At 57.5% G+C, this 11870-nt stretch overlaps 1 protein-coding gene across 1 annotated transcript; it reads right to left on the reverse strand.

Moving 5' to 3' along the window:
* On the reverse strand, positions 1-11540 carry LOC133355216 (uncharacterized). Its single transcript, XM_061572578.1, has 4 exons — positions 11471-11540; positions 9276-9370; positions 8154-8438; positions 1-1203 (listed from the first exon to the last, which is right to left on the reverse strand). The coding sequence occupies exons 2-4, from the start codon at positions 9335-9337 to the stop codon at positions 636-638; spliced, it is 915 nt and encodes a 304-aa protein (XP_061428562.1). The 5' UTR covers positions 9338-9370; positions 11471-11540; the 3' UTR covers positions 1-635.
* Positions 11541-11870: the final 330 nt, after the last annotated feature.

An 11870-nucleotide genomic window follows, 5' to 3' on the forward strand; every position in this document is an offset into this window, starting at 1 on the left:
AGCGCTGGCTACTGGCGGGGAAGGGGATCTGCAGCTGACAGCAGCCCTGAGGTCAGCAGGCCACGTGATACACCAGAGGGGGATCTAGGGGAAAGGTCAAAGAAGGGGCACACCAAGAACCCGCTGGTAGGTTCTAGAAAGGGGGCGTGGCCGCGGGCGGAGCCTGGCCACGCTGGCAGTATAAGAGGGGCCCGAGAGGGGACCTCGGGGCTGTCGTGTGGAGTGGGGGGATCCCCGTCGTGCTGCTGCTGGAGTCTTCACCATCTCGGCGTCGCCAGCGAGCCAGCCTACCAGCTGCTCTGGTTGGGAACCGTAGTCGACTATAGATGAAGTGTTATCCCGTTGGTGCGTGTTAATAAACAGTGCCTCCAACTCTTAGTGTCTCCGATTCAGTCACTACACATGTACACACGCGCACATTACACATGCACGCACACACGTTAAACATGCACACATGCACATATTACACACGCACCCATTACACACGCACGCATTACACATGAACACACACACACGTGTACGTTACACATGCACACACGCGCGCATTACACATACATGCACACACACGTACACGCACGCACGCACACGTTACACATGCACACACGCGCGTGTGGAAAAGCGGTGGCCTGTGCCGGTCACCTGGAAGCGAGGGGATCCTCTCGGGGTCCCCAACCTGGGCCCCGGCGCAGGCCTCTGCGGAGACAGAGGGGGCTGCCTCTGCAGCAGGAGGAGCAGCAGGAGCAGCAGCAGCAGGAGGAGCAGCAGCAGGGGCAGCAGCAGGGGCAGCAGGCAGGGGCAGCAGCAGGGGCAAGAGGAGCAGCAGCAGCAGCAGGGGCAGCAGCAGGAGGAGGAGCAGCAACAGCAGCAACAGGAGGAGGAGCAGCAGTAGCAGCAGGAGCAGCAGCAGGAGGAGGGGCAGGAGGAGCAACAGCAGTAGGAGCGGCAGCAGCAGCAGGAGTAGCAGTAGCGGCAGGTAGCAGCAGTAGGAGCGGCAGCAACATCAGCAGCAGGAGTAGCAGTAGCGGCAGGAGCAGCAGTAGGAGCGGCAGCAGCAGGGGCAGCGGCAGCAGGAGGAGGAGGAGGAGCAGCGGGAGGTGAGCGCTGCTCCGGGTGGGTGTGGGGGAGCGTCCCGCTGGGAGTGCTCCACGCTCAGGGGAAGCGACTCGACAGTCGTCCACCGAGCGACCCGGCGGGAGCTTCACCCTGTGGGGACAGCGTGGGAGCACAGAGGCGGAGCGTGTGAGCGCGTGTGTGCTGAACTTCTTTCGCACCGTACGTAGCCAACCGTGCTAATCAGAGGTGTGATCGTGTGAGCGTGGGGTAGTGTAGCGGGTAGCGCGCTGCGCTACAAACCCAGCAACCCGAGTTCAATTCCCGCTCACAGGTCAATACCAGTGATCTGAACCGGTCATGGGCTTCCCCTAGGTCGACTCAGCCTCAAATGAGTACCTCGTGCAGTGTGCAAGCATCGCCACTGGAGTGCTAAAGGTGGCGAGGCGTGGTGCTGGCCACCCACCCCCTCGTGTGCAGTGCCAACCTTCATAGCTGCTTGCTAACAGCACTTGCCTCTACAGTCTGTTAAGGCTATATGGGGGATATTTGTCTTTGTGGCATCGGTGATACTCGCTCACAGCACTTGCCCCTACAGTCTGTTAAGGCTATATGGGGGATATTTGTCTTTGTGTGTATGGCTGCGTGGACACGTGTGTGTGTGTGCGCGTGCGTTTTTGTTGTGTTGGCCACCCACCCCCACGTGTGCCATTCCGGCCTTCATAGGTGCTCGCTAACAGCACTTTCCCCCACAGTCTATTAAGGCTATATAGGGGATTTTTGTCTTTGTTGTGAGTGTATAAGTCTGAGCATATGAGTGTGAGTTGGCAGACGAGGCTGCGTTGGCTGGGTCATGTAGCCCGAATGCCCATCCACACCATGTCCAAGCAGCTTCTGCTTGGCCGGATAGAAGGGGCTAAACAGATGTGGCATGAGCTAGAGAAGAGATTAACTAATGCGGTACAGGAGGACGTAGAGCTGAGTTGACTTGCCGAGGACCAGTACCAGCGGTGTCAAGATCAACCTCTGTGGAGGAGGCTCGTGAAGGTTGCTGTTTCTACTGGGCAGTTGGAGGCAGTCGCCCTCCAACAACGGAGGGCAGAGGAGCGATGCTCACAACAACAAGCGGAGCGCTGGGCGGCTAAAACACACAGCAAGTTGGCACTGTGGGGAGCACAGGTGGTGCATCGGCTAGTCATCTCCTGCCAGCGACCTCCTGCCAGCGAGCCTTTACGTGGCCTCAAAGTGCACCTAACCTGGCACAAGTGCTATGGTGACGTCACCGCCGCTTAGTGGCGAATGTGTATGTGTGTGGAGCAGTAGTGGAATGGTTAGCGCTGCGCTGCACTACAAATCCGGCAAACCCGAGTTCCATTCTCGCTCACGGCCAACATCGGCGACGAATATCTGATCCGGTCCTGGGCCTACCCTAGGTCGACTCTGCCTCAAATGAGTAGCTGGTGCGGTGTGTAAACATCGTCACTAGGCCGTGGTGCTGCCCACCCACCCCTATGCGTACCGTGGCCGGCCTTCACAGGTGCTCGCTAACAGCACTGTTAGGGCAACACGGGGAATCCTCCTCGCCTTTGTGTGTGGGGAGCGACAGGGGAACTGTTCAGCGCGAAGCGCTACAAAGCCGGTGACCCGAGTTCGATTCCCACTCGCGATGTTGCAGCAGCAACAGCATCAGCAGCATCACAACCCATGCCCCTCCTGTGAAGACTTGGCGGGACCATCCTGAAAAAGCCCCTAGAGACTTGGTTGTTCTGGTTGTTCTGGTTGTGGTGGTTCTGGTGGTTGTGGTGGTTGTTGTTGTGGTGGTCGTGGTGGTCATGGTGGTCGTGGTGGTCGTCGTCGTTATTGTTGTGTTAACCGTCTGTAACCCCCTTGCTCTGCACGGTTGAGTGAGCGAGCGACGAGGAGGGTGGGGAGGGGGGAGGGGGGAAGAGGTAGCAACGAGGTGGGAGGGGGCGCTCCCTCGGGACACGAGCGGCGACGACGATCGCCACCAAGATTACATTCCTCTGGTGCTTATTTTGGTGTCGTCGCAGATTTAGTTACAAGTGTTTTTATTTCATTATTATCGACGTCGTCGTCATTGAGATTGTCCTCTGCCGGACGAGGGTTGTGCCAAGCGGGCGCAACGGGGGGGGGGGGGGGGGGGGATGCCGCCGTTGATGCTGCTGCCGCAATACCAGATAAAAACGAGAAACTATTTTTTATTTTGCCAGGCGAGGCCCCGCCGCTGAGCTGCGTAGCTCTTTATTTCAGAAGCGACCCGGCCATCGTGAGTGACGGCTCAACGAAGTGGGCTCATCGTCATCACGTGGAATTGTGTCGCGGCCGAATACTCTGAACTCTTGACACTGATTCTAAATGTGGAGGGAGGAACCGGAGGTCGCGTGGAAAAAATCCACGCGACCACGGCGAGAGAGAAAAGCAAACTCCAAATATACAGAAGGCGTCAGGGTCGGGATCGAACCCACGACCTCCTGTATACCAAGCGAGGTAGTTAACATCTCCTAGTCGCCTCGTGTGCGATCCCCATTGCGTGACTTGCAGGTGATGTTTTTTTTTATGGCATCGGAATTACCGGTTACGTCATGGTGTTGTGCGTGGGTGTCAGTTGACCAGCTGTGGAGGGATCTGGAGAAGTCGGAGGAAACCGATGCAGACACCAACAGCAACAAGTGGCGGTGACGTCACCGCGGCGCGTGTGCCACGCGAGGCTACTGCCTGGACCTCATGCCAAGTGTCCAAGGCTTGCTGGCACGGGTTGACTGACTGAGATGACTGCCAGATACACCACCTGCGCTCCCTACTGTGCCAACTTGCCGTGTTGCTGTTGAGCGCCGCTCCTCCGCCCTCCGCTCTTGTTGGAGGGCGACTACATCCAATGGCCACGTAGCGTCCTTCACGAGCCTCCTCCACAGAGGTCGATCTTGACATGGCAAGTCCACGCCCTCCTGTACCACATCACTCCATCTCTTCTCTAGCCCATACCGCGTCCGTTTAGCCCCCTGGATCCAGCCAAACAGAAGCTGCTTAGCCGGTCGGTGCCCGAGCTTGCGGGCTACGTGACCCAGCGAATGTCGAGGTCCGATGCTGCTGCTCGTCACGATGAAAGAGAGAGCCTCAGCAGAGAGAGAGTTCGTGTCGTGTCGCTGCTCTCCCTCCGCTCAAGGATCGCAGACAACAGTGGGTTTACCGTTCGGTCCATAGACTAACATTGCCCATAGGCCTATACTTCCCATAGACTAACATTGCCCATAGACCTATACTTCCCATAGACTAACATTGCCCATACACTAACATTGCCCATACACTAACATTGCCCATACACTAACATTGCCCATACACTAACATTGTCCAAAGACTAACATTGGGCATACACTAACATTGACCACAGTACTATTCTCTTCTTACGTATGGTGGCAGTCTGTTCAGGATCTCGATGCCAATGTCGAGATCTGATGCTGCTGCTGTCACGATGAGAGAGACAAAGAAACAGAGAAAGCCTCAGCAGACAGAGAGAGTTTGTGTCGCTCTTCCTCCTCCTCTGTTGAAGCAGCGCAGACCACTGTGGGTTCACCGTGCAGTCCGTAAAACTAAGATGCATGCTGCCCCTCTGTCCAATCAGAGGGGCAGCATTGCCGCGTGGCCGAGTGCCTCCCTGCGCCACAAGCAGAGCGGGCGGCTTCGCTCGGTGACATGAGCGGTGGCGGCGATGAGATGGGCAACTCGCCCGTCCCCTGATTTAGGATAACCGTCGCGGTTACAAACCCTCGGCCGCCCACTCGCCCGACCCACCACCCGCCCGCCCACCCACTCGCCCAAGCGTGACGCATTCACCGGCAGCTACGACGCCGTTGCCGGTGTTAATCGCACCGCTGATGAGCACGGTTGGCTACGTACGGTGCCAAAGAAGTTCAACGAATTTGCATGCAGGCTCTCGCGGCCAGGCCTATCATAGCATCAGTAGGCCTGGGCTCTGGGTTGTTCTTTGTGCTTTTCGGAGTCCCTGACTCTGCTCACAGTCATTAAGGACCTTCATGATGGTGAGCAGACCCAGGTAAAACTACGTGGCCAGGAGTCAGAGCCTTTCCCTGTTCACCTTGGTCTGCGAAAGGGATGTCCTCTGGCTCCCACATTATTCATCATTATTTTCCGACCATGTAGTTCGAGAAGCTTTCCATGACTGTGTAGTGACTATGAATGTCACCGTGTGGTGCTGGGCTTGCGAAGCCACGGCGGGTAATGCGTTGTCATTACGGCAGCCCGGTTACTGTGCGTAGTACCAGCCCTAGCGGGGCTTGAGTGAGCGCTGGTCAGCGCGGAGGCACCACGTGCAGCGTGCGGTGCGGGCTCCCGGCGAGGGAGCGAGAGGGAGCGTCAGCCAGCCAGGGTTACGTTGGGGCACGATACGCTGGTTGACCTGCCGACAAGTGACCGGATGATATTGGAGGGGGACCACCGGTGGAGGGGGGCCGCTGGGCGGTCACGTGGTATAGAGGAGCTCTCGGAAGCCTTCGGAAAAGAGCTCGAGAGATCTAGAAGGTGGGTGGGGCGAGGGGCGGAGCCAGCCCCAGCCCAGGCCGATATAACGGGGCCCCCCCCTGTGAGGGGCTCGGGTTTCTTCCGGTTGTTGGTGAAGAAGATCCACGTCGGGTTGAAGAAGCCTCGAGCCACGCGGTCCGGGACCCAGCTCGTGGTCCGGGCCGAGATAGCGACCCGTGTCTAGTTCTGCCGTAGCGTGTTAGATGGGCATTCAACACCCGAGTGTGGGTAACGTGATGTTGTGTGTTGAGTTGATGTAATAAAGTGTTGCTCCCAAGACAACGTCTGCGACTCAGTTGGACTCACTACAACTGCACTGGAGGAATCTCATCTGGTAAAGATACAATGTGAGGCTGATCGATGCCCGGGTGCAGTCGAGGGATGGCTCCCAATTGGTCAACCATATCATGTATGCCGAGAATCTGGTGATTGCTGCTTACTCAAGAGAAGTTGGAGGTGCTGCTGCTGAACCTGGAGCATGCCACTAAGAGGTGGGGCTTTACCATCAAACCCTTCAAAACTTTGCATCTGCCTGGGAATTTTATGTCATCAAATACTCCACCCCCTCAGCTCCACATTGCCAGAGCAGTTGTGGAGAAAGTGGAGATGTTTCCATACCTGGGCAGTGTCCTTATGGCCAGCTCTTATTTAGCAGCGGAGGTCTCACTCTGAATCAGCTGAGCGGCATTATCGTTTCATCGCCTGCGTAAGGCTGCCGTGTGGAAGCTACCTGGTCTGTCCCTCCACACGAAGGAAGCTCCGGGTCTTCTTGGCCACAGTCATGCCCTCCCTTCTCTATGTTTGTTCAACGTCGACCCCCCTAATGGAACCTCTTCGCCAGTTAGAAACATTCAGGCTGGTCCAGCCTGGTTAAACCATTCTGGGTTTAACCAGGCTGGATTGTGTGAGGAGCTCACAAATCCTTGAAATATATGGGCACAGTGCTGAGCTCCCCCGGTGAGCTCCTCCGGCAGGCAAGGCTGTGTTGGCTGGGTCAAATAGCCCACATGCCCAGCCCTAACATGCCCAAACAACTCTTGTTCGGCCGGATAGAAGGGGCTTAACGGGCGCGGCACAGGCTAGAGAAAAGATGGAATTACGTGGTACGAGAGGATATAGAGCTGAGTGCAATTGCCAATGACCAATAACAGTGGTGTCAAGATTGGCCTCTGTGGAGGAGGCTCATGAAGAACACTTCTGAGGACAGAGGAGCGATGCTCACAACAACGAGCGGAGCAGCGGGTGGCTAAAACACATCAAGTCGGCACAGGAGCGGGGACAGGTGGTGCATAGGCCAGTCATCTCAGTCAATCAACCCATGGCACCTTGGTATGTCCAGTAACCTCCTGCCAGCGAGCATTCGACACCTCACTGGACCTCAAAGCGCACTTAACCTGGCACAAGCGCCGTGGTGACGTCACCGCCACTTAGTGGCAAATGGCGGCTGTTGTTGTTGTTGTTGCTGTGTGCGACATCCTCTGTGCCGGGCGGTACTGCTCCCTCCTCCCCTGGAGTGTCTTTCCCAGCCCCTGGCGCCACCGTCAGCGTGCTGCAGGTGTAACCGGTTCGCTGCTGTTCGAGCGGCAAAGCGATGGCAACAATCCACCCTGCCCCCGCACAAACAAACCACCACTCACCCCACCGATCCACACCCCTGTCCCCAACAACTACAGGCGAGTGGGAGCCTAGGGTCAGAGTTCAACCCGAACCCCAGCTCTGTGACACCTGCCCTGCCCCTTGCACATATCCCACCACCACTCCTACCCCCCTCAAGCCTTACCCCCAATGCCCTATCCCCCCTTCGCCCTACCCCTAGACCCCTACCACGCAATCACTCATCCACCTACCTACCTAGAAAGACAAAGATCCCCCATATAGCCTTTAACAGACTGTTGGGGCAAGTGCTGCTAGCAAGTATCCATGTAGGCTGGCACAGCACACGAGGCAGTGGGTGGCCAGCACCACGACCGAGTGGAGAAGTTTATACACCGCACCATCTGAGGCTGAGTCAATCTAGGGGAGGCCCAGGGCCGATTCAGATAATCGTCACCGGTGTTCGCCATGAGCGGGAATCTAATTCGGGACGTGGGGTTCGTGGTGCAGCACGCAAACCGTTACGCTACCGCTCCCCTACAAAAACAAACACCTAACTCCCTGCACACCTATCCCCTCCATCCCACCCCACCCCCACGCCTCATGGTGTTGCGTCCGTCCACCGTCACGTGAAGGATCTGGCCGCGCCGGTGCCGGAGTTGCATAGAGGATCCTGACACCGGCGGGAATTTGTCGCGATTCATAATTGATTCGCCGGGTCTTTTCCTCTTTGTTCAGCTGCCGTTGGTGTTGAGCAACAGCAGCTGCTGTCATTCTACAACGAGGCGGTTGATGGTGGAGACGGCTGCGTCGGGAGTGGCGGAGCGGTGCATCATCGCTGTGATGATGATGTCTTCTCTCCCTCCGTGTTTGTGACCGGGACACTGTGCGTTGCGAGAGCGGTGTGGCCGACTGCCAAACGGATTGCAATCGTCGGGTCGTGCAACTCTCACCTGGCGCTGCCGTTGGAGTGCTCCTCTCTCTCCAGGCGTTCCGCGTCTCTGTGGCGACCTTCATCTTCGTGGCGACCCCCGTCTCCATGGGTACCCCCGTCTCCGTGGGTACCCCCGTCTCCGTGGGTACCCCCATCTCCGTGGGTACCCCCGTCTCCGTGGCGACCACCCGGCTGCGGCCCGTTAGAGACTGCGAGAGTCTCGGCAGTGACGGCGGCCTTGACCGGGCCTTCGACTTGCGAGGACTCCATGGTTCCAGCGGCCACACAACCACCGCTTGTGCTGCTGTGTGCGAGGAAGTCAAAGCAACGGCTCATTGGTTAACTTTGCTCACAGCTCACTCTGCCACAACTCGCTCATCTCATTCAAGGCCGTGATCCACAAGGGCAATCCCAGGGCAATCATTGCAGACAATCATCGCCACGCCTGGCCGCTTTTGTCTCCCCAGTGGCGATATTTTTACACACCGCACCAGGTATTTGAGGCTGAGTTGACCTAGGGGAGGCCCAGGAACGGGTTCAGATAATCGTCACTAGTGTTGGCCATGAGCGGGAATCGAACTCGAACAGGTTCGTAGTGCAGTGCGCTAACCCCTATACCACAGCTCCCCCACATCACACACACACACACACACGCAGAAACACACACACACGGACGCACACGCACCCAGAAACACACACGCACGCAGAAACACACACACGCACGCAGAAACACACACACGCACGCAGGAACACACACACGGACGCACACGCACGCAGAAACACACACGCACGCAGAAACACACACACACACGCAGAAACACACACACGCACGCAGAAACACACACACGCACGCAGAAACACACACACGCACGCATAAACACACACGCACGCAGAAACACACAAACACACGCACACGCAGAATGGGTAACAAGAGCTCTCACAGTGGAAGTGCGGATGGGGCAATGGTGGTGCGGGGTGGGGGGAGGGTGTAGGGCCAATTAGGGAGCAAGGCGTATAGCACGACAGTGGAGCGAGGGTGAAGGGGGGGGGCTGTGTTTGTGTTGGGTGCTTCAAAGGGGGTGTGGAATGGGAACAGAGATATTGGGACGGGGGGGGGCACAGGCATGGGGGGTTGTCGTACCGCACGAGAGGAGGTCGCGGTGTCGTTGGCTGCTCCTGATGCTGCCCGTGAGCGTCGCTCATTCGGCAGCGTGGCGGCGCACAATCAACGGCGTCCTGTCCACACAGACACACAGACGCGCAGACGCACAGACACACAGACGCGCAGACGCACAGACGCACAGACACACGAGACAGACACAGACACACGAGACAGAGACACACAGACACACGAGACAAACACAGACACACGAGACAGACACAGACACACAGACGCACGAAACACACAGACACACGAGACAGAGACACACACACAGACACACGAGACAGAGACACACGAGACACACAGACTCACAGACACGCAGACGCGCAGACGCACAAACACACGAGACAGGCACAGATGCACGAAACACACAGACACACGAGACAGACACAGACACACGAGACAGAGAGACACAGACACACAGACGCACGAGACACACAGACGCACGAAACAGAGATTAAAATCCCCCGTGTGGCCTCCATCATGCGGCGAACCGGGGCGACCGCCCGGGGCCCACGGAGGCAAGCGCTGTCGGCGAGCAGCACTGCTAGAGGCCGCGATGGCACACGGGAGGTTGGTGTGGCCACCACCTCTCCCGGCCGCCTTTGTCTCCCCGGTGCCGATGTTTGCAAACTGCACCCAGGTGCCCACTACAATCCGAGTCGACCCAAGGGAGGCCCAGGACCGGTTCGGATAATCGTCACCACTGTCGGCGGCTGTGAGCGGGAATCGAACTCGGGTAGCACGTACACACACACACACACACGGGACTCGGGTCGCACGTACACACACACACGAAACTCAGGTCGCACGTATACAAACACGTACACACACACACACGGGACTCGGGTCGCACGTACACACACACACACGGGACTCGGGTCGCACGTACACATACACACGTACACACACACGTACACACACACACGGATCTCGGGTCGCCGGTGTTGAGCGCGAGTGCGCTATCCGCTGCGCCGCCGCTCCCCATGACGTTGGTCTACACCAGGGATCAGGGACGCCACAATAACAACAGGAAGAGACATTTGTTGGTTGCTTAATGCGGTAAAAACCGAACTCAGTATTTCAAGAGCCGCAATGCAACGTGAACACGAGACGGCGGTCAGTTAATAAATAAATAAATGGCGTCACGAGGCGGCCCTTCGAGAGCCGCACGCACCTCCGTAGCCGCGTGTTGCCGACCCCCTGGTATACACAAAGACAAAGTTCCCCCGTCTAGCCTCAACAGACTGTTGGGGCAAGTGCTGTTAGCGAGTAGCACCCATGGAGGCCAGCATACGAGGGGGTGGGTGACACAAAGACAAAGATTCCCCATATAGCCTTAACAGACTGTTGGGGCAAGTGCTGTGAGCGAGTATCACCGATGCCACAAAGACAAAGATCCCCCGTATAGCCTTAACAGACTGTAGAGGCAAGTGCTGTTAGCAAGCAGCTATGAAGGTTGGCACTGCACACGAGGGGGTGGGTGCCCAGCACCACGCCTCGCCACCTTTATCACTCCAGTGGCGATGCTTGCACACTGCACGAGGTACTCATTTGAGGCTGAGTCGACCTAGGGGAAGCCCATGACCAGTTCAGATAATCGTCACTGGTGTTGGCTGGTGAGTAGGAACCCAACTCGGGTCGCCGGGTTCGTAATGCGGTGTGCTACACACTCCCCATTAACACTATCCCTAAGACGAAGGGTATTGTTAGGGGTAGAGATAGCGATAGAGATAGGGGTAGAGATAGGGGTATTGTTAGGGGTAGAGATAGGGGTAGAGATAGGGGTAGAGATAGGGGTATTGTTAGGGGTAGTGTTAGGGGTAGTGTTAGGGGTAGAGATAGGGGTAGAGATAGGGGTAGAGATAGGGGTATTGTTAGGGGTAGTGTCAGGGGTAGTGTTAGGGGTAGTGTTAGGGGTAGGGATAGAGATAGGGGTAGAGATAGGGGTATTGTTAGGGGTAGTGTCAGGGGTAGTGTTAGGGGTAGAGATAGGGGTATTGTTAGGGGTAGAGATAGGGGTAGAGATAGGGGTATTGTTAGGGGTAGAGATAGGGGTATTGTTAGGGGTATTGATAGAGGTAGAGATAGGGGTATTGTTAGGGGTATTGTTAGGGGTAGAGATAGGGGTTGAGGTGGGGTAGAGTCAGCGCCTCCCCCCGTTCCCCGCTCACCTCGCGCACTGCACGGCGACTGCCACGGGCGCGCAGCCGCAGTCTCGGGGTTTTATAGAGGACGTCCGGCCCCGTGCCTCCCCCCACTCCTCCCCCCACTCCTCCTCCCACTCCTCCCACACCTACCCACACCTCCCCACACCTACCCACCCCACCCCGCTCCACCCCGCTCGGCCCCACGTCTCCCTCTTCTGCCCCATGCCTCTCCGCTCTGCCCCATGTCCCTCTGTTCTGCCCCCACTACCTCCCCCGCTCCTCCCCGTATCTCCCCACATCTCGCCGCTGCTCCCCGCTCCTCTCTGTACGTTCTGTGCTGATGCGTACGGGGGCTCGCGTTTCGCGCGGCAGTGCCAAGTGGGGTGGAGGTTGCGGCAGCACGAACAAAGGGAAAAGATCCCCC

This window comes from Lethenteron reissneri, chromosome 50 (genome assembly GCF_015708825.2).
Source record: "Lethenteron reissneri isolate LAM-NWPU_2019-01 chromosome 50, ASM1570882v1, whole genome shotgun sequence".
Taxonomy (NCBI): Eukaryota; Metazoa; Chordata; class Hyperoartia; order Petromyzontiformes; family Petromyzontidae; genus Lethenteron; species Lethenteron reissneri.